General features: G+C 47.4%; 1 protein-coding gene across 2 annotated transcripts in view; it reads left to right on the plus strand.

The window, feature by feature from the left end:
- SAMD4B (sterile alpha motif domain containing 4B) overlaps window positions 1-13110 on the plus strand; it is a 156843-nt gene that overhangs the window by 131026 nt on the left and 12707 nt on the right. For both annotated transcript variants that reach the window (XM_063937955.1, XM_063937956.1), the window contains exons 10-12: window positions 5614-5812; window positions 5899-6022; window positions 12054-12137. In XM_063937955.1, coding sequence (XP_063794025.1) covers window positions 5614-5812; window positions 5899-6022; window positions 12054-12137 — 407 coding nt within the window. The remainder of the gene's footprint in view (window positions 1-5613; window positions 5813-5898; window positions 6023-12053; window positions 12138-13110) is intronic.

Below are 13110 nucleotides of genomic sequence, written 5' to 3' on the forward strand. Positions count from 1 at the left end.
GGTGTACTGTGTGTTACGTCTGGTGTTCTGTCCCTGTGTATGAGGGGAGGTGTCACAGCTCCCTATCACATTATAGTGCGTGGTGTACTGTGTGTTACTAGTTGTGCCCTTAATACCCCTTTCACACCAGCCAAAATTTCCCGGGTTAATGCACATGAACGCGCATCAACCCGGGAAATTTTTCAGTGTGAATGGGTACAGGGTTAAAATCCCGGGATTCCTGTCCCGGGAACCTGGTCAGTGTAAACGGGAACCGGGTCAATGTGCCCCGGCTCCCGTTCACTATCTATGTAGCAGACGGCGCTTAGAGATCATGTGATCTCTTGCGCCGCCCTCGCCGCATCACCGCTGACGTCAGCAACCAGGCAATATGCCGGGCTGCTGACTGCAGTATGCAAGGGGTCTTACCCGGGAATGTCCCTGTATGATCCCGGGACCGTATTCCCGGGTAAGACCCGCAGTTTTAGGTATGAAAGGGGTATGAGAGTCTGTGTGTGTGTGTATGAGGAGATGTCACAACCTCCTATCACATTATAGTGTGTGAGGTGCTGTGTATTACTACTTGTGCTCTGGTGTTATGATCCTGAGAGGATGTGTGTGTGTGAGGGAAGTGTCACATCTCCCTGTCACATTATAGTGTGTGAGGTACTGTGTGTTACGTCTGGTGTTCTGTCCCTGTGTATGAGGGGAGGTGTCGCAGCTCCCTATCACATTATAGTGCGTGGTGTACTGTGTGTTACGTCTGGTGTTCTGTCCCTGTGTATGAGGGGAGGTGTCACAGCTCCCTATCACATTATAGTGCGTGGTGTACTGTGTGTTACGTCTGGTGTTCTGTCCCTGTGTATGAGGGGAGGTGTCACAGCTCCCTATCACACTATAGTGCGTGGTGTACTGTGTGTTACTAGTTGTGCCCTTAATACCCCTTTCACACCAGCCAAAATTTCCCGGGTTAATGCACATGAACGCGCATCAACCCGGGAAATTTCTCAGTGTGAATGGGTACAGGGTTAAAATCCCGGGATTCCTGTCCCGGGAACCTGGTCAGTGTGAACGGGAACCGGGTCAATGTGCCCCGGCTCCCGTTCACTATCTATGTAGCAGACGGCGCTTAGAGATCATGTGATCTCTTGCGCCGCCCTCGCCGCATCACCGCTGACGTCAGCAACCAGGCAATATGCCGGGCTGCTGACTGCAGTATGCAAGGGGTCTTACCCGGGAATGTCCCTGTATGATCCCGGGACCGTATTCCCGGGTAAGACCCGCAGTTTTAGGTATGAAAGGGGTATGAGAGTCTGTGTGTGTGTGTGTATGAGGAGATGTCACAACCTCCTATCACATTATAGTGTGTGAGGTGCTGTGTATTACTACTTGTGCTCTGGTGTTATGATCCTGAGAGGATGTGTGTGTGTGAGGGAAGTGTCACATCTCCCTGTCACATTATAGTGTGTGAGGTACTGTGTGTTACGTCTGGTGTTATGCCTCTGAGAGGATGTGTGTGTATGAGGGAAGTGTCACAGTATAGTGTGTGAGGTGCTGTGTATTACTACTTGTGCTCTGGTGTTATGATCCTGAGAGGATGTGTGTGTGTGAGGGAAGTGTCACATCTCCCTGTCACATTATAGTGTGTGAGGTGCTGTGTATTACTACTTGTGCTCTGGTGTTATGATCCTGAGAGGATGTGTGTGTGTGAGGGAAGTATCACATCTCCCTGTCACATTATAGTGTGTGAGGTACTGTGTGTTACGTCTGGTGTTATGCCACTGAGAGGATATCTATGTATGAAGGGAGGTGTCACAGCCCCCTGTCACATTATAGTGTGTGGTGTACTGTGTGTTACTTGATGTGTGTGTATGAGGGAAGTGTCACAGCCCCCTATCACATGTGTGTATGAGGGAAGTGTCACAGCCCCCTATCACATTATAGTGTGTGGTGTACTGTGTGTTACTTGTTGTGCCCCTGATAGGGGGCTGTGACACTTCCCTCATACACACATATCCTATCAGGTGTCACAACCCCCTTACCTGCTGTCAAATTCCATGTTTCAATATCCTTAAATCAGCGTCTTCACTCTGCTTCTGAACCCAGACATTGGTGCCTAATCCTACACATACGACGATGGTGGCAGCTGATTAGAGGGTGGACTAGTTAAGCACTAGTAACGCCTTCTGTGGACTGGTCATGTGGACTATCGCCTAGATACTGTAATAAACTGGGGTAGGATGGGCATCCTGTTTCGTGGGACCCTAATTCACGATAATCATACAAAGTTCTTATCTAATAAGTACTCTGGTATTGATACATGAAATTGCCTGGGTAACCAGCTTTGTCTCCTGACAGGAATTGGACGCCTTCGATTAACAAACTTGTCCCTCTAAATGTGACAGAGTAGTTGGTTCAATAATATATATATATATATATATATATATATATAATTTCCCAGCTCTTACTGTCTGCCTGGCATGTTTTAAAATTAATGGGTCCTGCGCCCTTTTGCACGGATTTAGGGTCTTTTCTCTTTTGGATTTCTCCATAATTTGTTAGGTTGGGACCAGGACAATACAAATACACAAGATGTGTATTTCATGCTTTTTTATTTGCAATGAACTAAAGCTATCCCATGCAGTGTAATGTCACATACAGATGTAGCCATGCTCCTCTTGCTGCGGCATGCGATCGCTTCACTAATTCAGTCACGGCATGCTGCATCGCAGCAAATGTGAGCATGGCTACATCAGTACACCAGCGTTACAAAAGCTTCGGGCTCCCTGCGTGGGTCACACTGGTACATCTGTTGCCTCTTGTGTATTGAAATCATTTGGTTAGGGTTTTGTTTTTTTTGCGTTAATGTTATGAGAAAGGGATAACAGCCAAGACTGCTCTCTTGTAAGGCTGGCTACTATTACTGGCAGTAGTCACACACACATACGGATGGTGTAATGGTTAGCATTACTGCCTCACAGCGCTGAAGTCATGGGTTCAATTCCCAATATGGCCCTAACTGTGTGGAGTTTGTATATTCTCCCCGTACTTGCATGGGTTTCCTCCGGGTACTCCGGTTTCCTCCCACAATCCAAAAATGTACTGGTAGGTTCATTGGCTCCCATCAAAATTAACCCTAGCATATATATATATATATATGTGTGTGTGTGTGTGTGTGTGGTAGGGAACATAGATTGTAAGCTCCACTGGGGTAGTAACTGATGTGAATGGCCAAATATTCTCTGTAAAGAACTGCGGAATATGTGTGCGCTATATAAATAGCGGTTAATGATAAAATATGCAATAGTCCTCATACCCTGACAGCATGTGAGGGACTTTACATGACTTCTGTATCACCCAACGATGACGGGCTAATTGCGGTGTGCTTCAGTAGGACTGGCTGGAAGTCTGCAGTGCGCTGTTCAGTTCTGTTAACTCCCAGAACATTGGGCCTGTTTCTGGTTTGGTCGCAGCGTCAATGGTAACGCCAGACTATTGGAAAACTGCGCGTGCACAGGACTCTTACTTCATCCTCCCACTCAGTAAGGCAGCACAACTCAGGTGATTGACAGCCTGCAGCCACTTGAGGGCAGCGATGGGCTCAAAAATGTGACTGCTGAGGTCTCTGTCTTCCAACTGAGATTTCCTGGTCTTGGCGACGGAGCTGCCGCAGCCGGTCTGCGTAACCGGAGGGTTGCTCAGATATCCGATATTGGGGCAGATGTATTAAGCCAGGTGAAGTGATAAAGTGGAAGGTGATAACGCACCAGCTAGTGAGCTCCTAACTGTCATTTTTCAAACCCAGCCTGTAACATGGAAGTTAGGAACTGATTGGCTAGTGCGTTATCACCTTCCACTTTATCACTTCACCAGGCTTAATACATCTGCCCCAGTGTCCCAGAGTGATCCCGATGCCGCATTGGATCATGCATGCAGGAGGTTCTATTTATACAAGGCACCTTCTGCTGCATTACCATGTTATCACAGCTGCGGCTACCAAGGAAGCGGCAGCGGTGCTAGCGCCATGTGAAACTGGCCGTTGTGCATATAGATGTGTTAATGTTATGAGTAGCTCTTTTATGTAAGGCAGCAAATCTGTTTTAAGTGGATCTTTGCTTTGAAAGTAGAAAACGACAATGATCTATTTATCATTTCATTAAGTCGAGAATAGTGTTTACATATCCAAATACTTTCCATAGGACTTTTTTTTTTTTTTTTTTTTATTAGTTTGAGAGTGAATACTAGGTTTTTAAGCTGAAGTCTCCCCACTAGGTGGCAGCAGACCTGGAAAGAAATCTACTACCAGTCGGCCGTCTAGATTCTAAAAATGATGATTACAGCAATGGTGACCTCTCTGATGGTGAAACTATATATGCAAACTACCAGCTCTGTACATAGAGAGAGCAGAGGTATCGGGGCATCGGAGCGTTTCTGGTATTTCAGTGTCCTGGAATATGGGGCCTAATTCAGACCTGATCGCAGCAGCAAATTTGTTAGCTAATGGGCAAAACCATGTGCACTGCAGGGGGGGCAGATATAACGTGCAGAGAGAGTTAGGTTTGGGTGGGTTATTTTGTTTCTGTGCAATTTAGATTTCAGTTTGAACACACCCCACCCAAATCTAACACTCTCTGCACATGTTACATCTGCCCAACCCCCTGCAGTGCACATGGTTTTGCCCGTTAGCTAGTAAATTTGCTGCTGCGATCCGATCTGAATTATCCCCATGGAACCTTGAAAAAGACGCAATCACTAATACCTTCTGTTCCCACCTTTTATTTCGCACTTTGATGCATTAGGTGTTGTTTTATTATGTAGGAGCTTCTGTTTCTGTTATCTGGCTGCATAGTCCATGATGAGGCAGCATATGTGTCCTCCCGCATGCTCTCCTGTAGGGTAATTGCTGACACTGTTTGAGCCCTGTTGTGCAGTGAGGGTTTTATTGTTACATGGTGGAAGTGTAGAAGAACTGTGCAGTGTGTGTGAGGGGGGTTTATTTACTCAAGCACCCGTGGATACGAGGGGGGTGGTCCACCTGCTGGTGGCTTAAAAATAGATGTGAAGGCAAAATGGTTTCATTAAAAACACATCTGTTTATTTGCTGCCTGTTGGATAAACACGGATGATACTACTATTTTTTTTTTTTATTTTTTTTTTTTCATTTTATTTTTTTTTTTCTTTCTTTTTTTTCCCCATGGTTTGTGACCCAAGTTCTCAGTAGCCCAGCACATGTAACATGGAGTAATTAGTAGGTCCACGGATCTCTTGGGTGTTTTGCCAGGTGTTCAGTCAGATGTTGGTTACAGGGCAACATACAGGAGGCTGTGGGGCTTCCCATGGTGCACTGCCCTACTGTGTGGTCATGTGACTGTGTCACGCTAATACTGTCCTTACTTATAACATGGACTTGGTGCCAGATAGACCTTGGCAGCAGCTGGATAATTATTTGTTGTTGTTTGGTGTGATCCGTCTGATCTCTCATAGTAAACTACTGATATATAGAGGTCATTTCATAACATGACCATTTCCAATGATCACTGCATCTCCCCGCAGGCAGCTCCACAGCAACCCATGAGTACATAGTGTTAAGGACGTTGGTTTGTACACTGTGCTAATTTATCTTTATCATTGCAGCTGGGCATTTGCTTCAAACTCCCTCCCCATACCTGGATCTGTAGGGGCATCCTTGGTGCGAAGGGGCCAGCGGCCATTTCAGATGCCACCCAGGGCTGTTCCACCTTCACGGATTGGTGTCATGAGTCCAGGATCAATTGGGGGTCTCTCTCCCCGACATGCACTTACCAGCCCAAGCGCTGGTAGCCAGGGTCGACAAGTGAGTGCTTTGGGGGTAGATTTTGATGCCAATGTTCGGTGCATCTTTAACAAAGCTCAAAACATTTTCTTTAAATTCTTGTACAGAATCTTTGGTTTGCCAATCCCGGTGGAAGTAACAGTATGCCATGCCAGAGTCACAGTTCCGTACAACGCACCCACTCACTCCCCGTACACACTTCTCCGCAGAGCATCCTCAAGTTTCCTCCTGGTAAGTTACTTGGGGGTTAGTGCTCAGTTTTTCCTTTCATGGAGTTCTGAAACGCGGTTGACCATCGGAGAACATTGGGGCAGATGTATTAATCCTGCAGAAGTGATAAAGCAGTGATAAGTGCAAGGTGATAACGCACCAGCCAATCCGCTCCAATATGTAAATTGACAGTTAGTAGCTGATTGGCCGGTGCATTATCACCTTCCACTTATCACTGCTTTATCACTTCTCCAGGCTTAATACATCTTCATTACTGTTACATAACGGTTGTGTACTACAGCCACATTGGAATTGTTATTTCTCTATCGTCCTAAGTGGATGCTGGGGTTCCTGAAAGGACCATGGGGAATAGCGGCTCCGCAGGAGACAGGGCACAAAAAAGTAAAGCTTTACTAGGTCAGGTGGTGTGCACTGGCTCCTCCCCCTATGACCCTCCTCCAGACTCCAGTTAGATTTTGTGCCCGAACGAGAAGGGTGCAATCTAGGTGGCTCTCCTAAAGAGCTGCTTAGAGAAAGTTTAGTTTAGGTTTTTTTCTTTACAGTGAGTCCTGCTGGCAACAGGATCACTGCAACGTGGGACTTAGGGGGAAAGTAGTAAACTCACCTGCATGCAGAGTGGATTTGCTGCTTGGCTACTGGACACCATTAGCTCCAGAGGGATCGAACACAGGCCCAGCCGTGGAGTCCGGTCCCGGAGCCGCGCCGCCGACCCCCTTGCAGATGCTGAAGCGTGAAGAGGTCCGGAAACCGGCGGCTGAAGACTCCTCAGTCTTCATAAGGTAGCGCACAGCACTGCAGCTGTGCGCCATTTTCCTCTCAGCACACTTCACTGGGCAGTCACTGAGGGTGCAGAGCGCTGGGGGGGGGCGCTCTGAGAGGCAAATATAAACCTTATACAAGGCTAAAAATACCTCACATATAGCCCATAGGGGCTATATGGAGATATTTAACCCCTGCCTGACTGGAAAAATAGCGGGAGAAGAACCCGCCGAAAAAGGGGCGGGGCCTATCTCCTCAGCACACGGCGCCATTTTCTGTCACAGCTCCGCTGGTCAGAACGGCTCCCAGGTCTCTCCCCTGCACTGCACTACAGAAACAGGGTAAAACAGAGAGGGGGGGCACATTAATGGCTATATATATATATATTAAAGCAGCTATAAGGGAGCACTTAATATAAGGATATCCCTTGTATATATAGCGCTTTGTGGTGTGTGCTGGCAGACTCTCCCTCTGTCTCCCCAAAAGGGCTAGTGGGTCCTGTCTTCATTAGAGCATTCCCTGTGAGTTTGCGGTGTGTGTCGGTACGTGGTGTCGACATGTATGAGGACGATATTGGTGTGGAGGCGGAGCAATTGCCAAATATGCAGATGTCACCCCCCAGGGGGTCGACACCAGAATGGATGCCTTTATTTGTGGAATTACGTGATGGTTTATCTTCCCTTAAACAGTCAGTTGAGGACATGAGGCGGCCGGACAATCAATTAATGCCTGTCCAGGCGCCTCAAACACCGTCAGGGGCTGTAAAACGCCCTTTGCCTCAGTCGGTCGACACAGACCCAGACACGGGCACTGATTCCAGTGACGACGGTAGAAATTCAAACGTATTTTCCAGTAGGGCCACACGTTATATGATTTTGGCAATGAAGGAGACGTTACATTTAGCTGATACTACAGATACCGTAAAACAGGGTATTATGTATGGTGTGAAAAAACTACAAACAGTTTTTCCTGAATCAGAAGAATTAAATGACGTGTGTGATGAAGCGTGGGTTGCTCCTGATAAAAAGTTGATAATTTCAAAAAAGTTATTGGCATTATACCCTTTCCCGCCAGAGGTTAGGGCGCGCTGGGAAACACCCCCTAAGGTGGACAAGGCGCTCACACGCTTATCCAAACAAGTGGCGTTACCCTCTCCTGAGACGGCCGCACTTAAGGATCCATCAGATAGAAAGATGGAAGTTATTCAAAAGAATATATACACACATGCAGGTGTTATACTACGACCAGCTATAGCAACTGCCTGGATGTGCAGTGCTGGAGTAGTTTGGTCAGAATCCCTGATTGAAAATATTGATACCCTAGATAGGGACAATGTTTTACTGTCGTTAGAACAAATAAAGGATGCATTTATCTATATGCGTGATGCACAGAGGGATATTTGCACACTGGCATCTCGGGTGAGTGCTATGTCCATTTCAGCCAGAAGAGCCTTATGGACACGACAGTGGACAGGCGATGCGGATTCAAAACGTCACATGGAGGTTTTGCCGTATAAAGGGGAGGAGTTATTTGGAGTTGGTCTATCAGACTTGGTGGCCACGGCTACTGCCGGGAAATCCACTTTTTTACCTCAAGTCACTCCCCAACAGAGAAAGGCACCGACCTTTCAACCGCAGCCTTTTCGCTCCTACAAAAATAAGAGAGCAAAGGGCTTGTCGTACCTGCCACGAGGCAGAGGAAGAGGGAAGAGACACCAACAGGCAGCTCCTTCCCAGGAACAGAAGCCCTCCCCGGCTCCTGCAAAAACCTCAGCATGACGCTGGGGCCTCTCAAGCGGACTCGGGGACAGTGGGGGGCCGTCTCAAAAATTACAGCGCGCAGTGGGCTCACTCGCAGGTAGACCCCTGGATCCTGCAGATAATATCTCAGGGGTACAGGTTGGAATTAGAGACGGATCCTCCTCATCGTTTCCTGAAGTCTGCCTTACCAACCGTCTCTTCCGAAAGGGAGAGGGTGTTGGAAGCCATTCACAAGCTGTACGCTCAGCAGGTGATAGTCAAAGTACCCCTATTACAACAAGGAAAGGGGTATTATTCCACTCTATTTGTGGTACCGAAGCCGGATGGCTCGGTAAGGCCTATTCTAAATCTGAAGTCCTTGAACCTCTACATAAAAAAGTTCAAGTTCAAGATGGAGTCACTCAGAGCAGTGATAGCGAACCTGGAAGAAGGGGACTTTATGGTATCCTTGGACATCAAGGATGCGTATCTACACGTTCCGATTTACCCCGCACACCAGGGGTACCTCAGGTTCATTGTTCAAAACTGTCACTATCAGTTTCAGACGCTGCCGTTCGGATTGTCCACGGCGCCTCGGGTCTTTACCAAGGTAATGGCCGAGATGATGATTCTTCTTCGAAGAAAAGGCGTATTAGTTATCCCATACTTGGACGATCTCCTAATAAGGGCAAGGTCCAGAGAACAGCTGGAGACAGCTTTAGCACTATCTCAAGAGGTGCTAAGACAACACGGGTGGATTCTGAATATTCCAAAATCCCATTTAATCCCGACAACTCGTCTGCTGTTCCTAGGAATGATTCTGGACACGGTTCAGAAAAAGGTTTTCCTTCCAGAGGAAAAAGCCAAGGAGTTATCCGATCTGGTCAGGAACCTCCTAAAACCAGGAAAAGTGTCAGTACATCAATGCACAAGAGTCCTGGGAAAAATGGTGGCTTCTTACGAAGCAATTCCATTCGGCAGATTCCATGCAAGAATATTCCAAAGGGATCTGTTGGACAAATGGTCAGGGTCGCATCTGCAGATGCACCTGCGAATAACCCTGTCACCAAAGACAAGGGTGTCACTTCTGTGGTGGTTGCAGAAGGCTCACCTATTAGAAGGCCGCAGATTCGGCATTCAGGATTGGATCCTGGTGACCACGGACGCCAGCCTGAGAGGCTGGGGAGCAGTCACACAAGGAAGAAACTTCCAGGGAGTATGGACGAGTCTGGAAAAGTCTCTTCACATAAACATTCTGGAACTAAGAGCAATCTACAATGCTCTAAGCCAGGCGGAACTTCTCCTGCAAGGAAAGCCGGTGTTGATTCAGTCGGACAACATCACGGCGGTCGCCCATGTAAACAGGCAGGGCGGCACAAGAAGCAGGAGTGCAATGGCAGAAGCTGCCAAGATTCTTCGCTGGGCGGAGAATCACGTGATAGCACTGTCAGCAGTGTTCATCCCGGGCGTGGACAACTGGGAAGCAGACTTCCTCAGCAGACACGATCTTCATCCGGGAGAGTGGGGTCTACATCCAGAAGTCTTCAACATGTTAATAGACCGTTGGGAAAGACCAATTGTAGACATGATGGCGTCTCGCCTCAACAAGAAACTGGACAAATATTGCGCCAGGTCAAGAGATCCACAGGCAATAGCTGTGGACGCACTGGTAACTCCTTGGGTGTACCAGTCAGTGTATGTGTTTCCTCCTCTGCCGCTCATACCAAAGGTATTGAAGATCATACGGCAAAGAAGAGTAAGAACAATACTAGTGGTTCCGGATTGGCCAAGAAGGACTTGGTATCCGGAACTTCAAGAGATGCTCACGGACGAACCGTGGCCTCTACCTCTGAGAAGGGACCTGCTACAGCAGGGTCCCTGTCTTTTTCAAGACTTACCGCGGCTGCGTTTGACGGCATGGCGGTTGAACGCCAGATCCTAAAAGGGAAAGGCATTCCAGAAGAAGTCATTCCTACCTTGATTAAGGCACGGAAGGAAGTCACCGTGAAACATTATCACCGCATTTGGCGAAAATATGTAGCGTGGTGCGAGGATCGGAGGGTTCCGACGGAGGAATTCCAACTGGGTCGTTTCCTACATTTCCTGCAATCAGGATTATCTATGGGTCTCAAATTGGGATCCATTAAGGTTCAAATTTCGGCCCTGTCAATATTCTTCCAAAAAGAATTGGCCTCTGTCCCTGAGGTCCAGACTTTTGTCAAGGGAGTACTGCATATACAGCCTCCTGTGGTGCCTCCGGTGGCACCGTGGGATCTAAATGTAGTTTTAGATTTCCTCAAATCCCATTGGTTTGAACCATTGAAAAAGGTGGATTTGAAATATCTCACATTGAAAGTGACTATGTTACTAGCCCTGGCCTCTGCCAGGAGAGTATCTGAATTGGCGGCTTTATCTTATAAAAGTCCTTATCTAATCTTCCATTCGGATAGGGCAGAACTGCGGACTCGTCCGCATTTTCTCCCTAAAGTGGTATCAGCATTTCATCTGAACCAACCTATTGTGGTGCCTGCGGCCACTAGCGACTTGGAGGACTCCAAGTTGTTGGACGTTGTCAGAGCCTTAAAAATATACATTGCAAGGACGGCTGGAGTCAGAAAATCTGACTCGCTGTTTATATTGTATGCACCCAACAAGTTGGGCGCACCTGCTTCTAAGCAGTCGATTGCTCGTTGGATTTGTAACACAATTCAACTTGCACATTCTGTGGCAGGCCTGCCACAGCCTAAAACTGTAAAAGCCCACTCCACAAGGAAGGTGGGCTCATCTTGGGCGGCTGCCCGAGGGGTCTCGGCATTACAACTCTGCCGAGCAGCTACGTGGTCGGGGGAGAACACGTTTGTAAAATTTTACAAATTTGATACCCTGGCAAAGGAGGACCTGGAGTTCTCTCATTCGGTGCTGCAGAGTCATCCGCACTCTCCCGCCCGTTTGGGAGCTTTGGTATAATCCCCATGGTCCTTTCAGGAACCCCAGCATCCACTTAGGACGATAGAGAAAATAAGAATTTACTTACCGATAATTCTATTTCTCGGAGTCCGTAGTGGATGCTGGGCGCCCATCCCAAGTGCGGATTATCTGCAATACTTGTACATAGTTATTGTTAACTAATTCGGGTTATTGTTAAGGAGCCATCTTTAAGAGGCCCTTTCTGTTGTCATACTGTTAACTGGGTTTAGATCACAAGTTGTACGGTGTGATTGGTGTGGCTGGTATGAGTCTTACCCGGGATTCAAAATGCCTCCCTTATTGTGTATGCTCGTCCGGGCACAGTACCTAACTGGAGTCTGGAGGAGGGTCATAGGGGGAGGAGCCAGTGCACACCACCTGACCTAGTAAAGCTTTACTTTTTTGTGCCCTGTCTCCTGCGGAGCCGCTATTCCCCATGGTCCTTTCAGGAACCCCAGCATCCACTACGGACTCCGAGAAATAGAATTATCGGTAAGTAAATTCTTATTATAAGCATGGTCGATGTCCAGTCTTCTCCAGTATAAGAGCTGTCTCTTTCTCTGTAGATTGCCAGGTCCCAGGGGCAGATCTGGAGATTAATCCGCGTCTGGAGTCTTTGTGCCTGAGCATGACGGAGCATGCGCTGGAGGGTAAGGCTTTATTTACACACCGGATAGGGGTGCAACGCTATTTACTTTATGCCAGCTTGTAGGGTGATGTTGGACCCATTTGTCTGTTATTTAGGCTACAAACATATAGTCTATTGATCATATACATAGTGTTCCTGATAGGATGCGCGCAGGCGTGTGGGGGCAGTTTGGTCTCGAAAAGGGGGCGTGGCTAGCCTGAATGGGGGGGGGGGGACACTAATGGGGATGTGCCCAGCACTTACAGAAGTGCTAGGCTTTTCTCCGAGCTCTCCCTTTAATGTGAATATCTGCCATGTGCATGGCATCTATTCACGCCGCTGCAGCACGGCAATACAGGTAGGCTGTTTTAGCAAGGGGCCGCTAAAAGGACCTGGCACATTTTGTCCTTTAAAAGTCGGGCAGTGTGCTGTGCCCTGCCAAAACAGCCTGGCGTGAAGACTAATATACAGATGTTTACACAGATAGAATGTTTATAGCCTTGCGCTGTAATATAAGCTGCTAGTTCTAAATCAAAGGAGTTCACCCTAAGGAATTCCTAAAATACAAGTAGATACAAAAAGAAGATCCAAACTAGCTCTGATGAGGTCTTAACAAATTAAAACAGTGATAAAACGTTAATAAAACGTCTGCCTTGAATACTTCGTAAGCTTGATCTGAACAAAATCCTCAGGAAAAAATCCACCTAATTGACGAGAGACATAAAAAAATCAGTCTCGCATTCACATAAAGGTGTCTTTAATATTGATAGCAGAATAACAGATGATTTTTTCAAAGACAACGGGCAATTGGAATTGCACTTACATTGAAATTCTGTCTCGAGTGCACTGAAAGGTTTTTTCTCTAACGTCCTAGTGGATGCTGGGGACTCCGTAAGGACCATGGGGAATAGACGGGCTCCGCAGGAGACAGGGCACTCTAAGAAAGAATTAGGACTACTGGTGTGCACTGGCTCCTCCCTCTGTCCCTCCTCCAG

This window comes from Pseudophryne corroboree, chromosome 8 (genome assembly GCF_028390025.1).
Source record: "Pseudophryne corroboree isolate aPseCor3 chromosome 8, aPseCor3.hap2, whole genome shotgun sequence".
In the NCBI taxonomy this organism is placed as follows: domain Eukaryota; kingdom Metazoa; phylum Chordata; class Amphibia; order Anura; family Myobatrachidae; genus Pseudophryne; species Pseudophryne corroboree.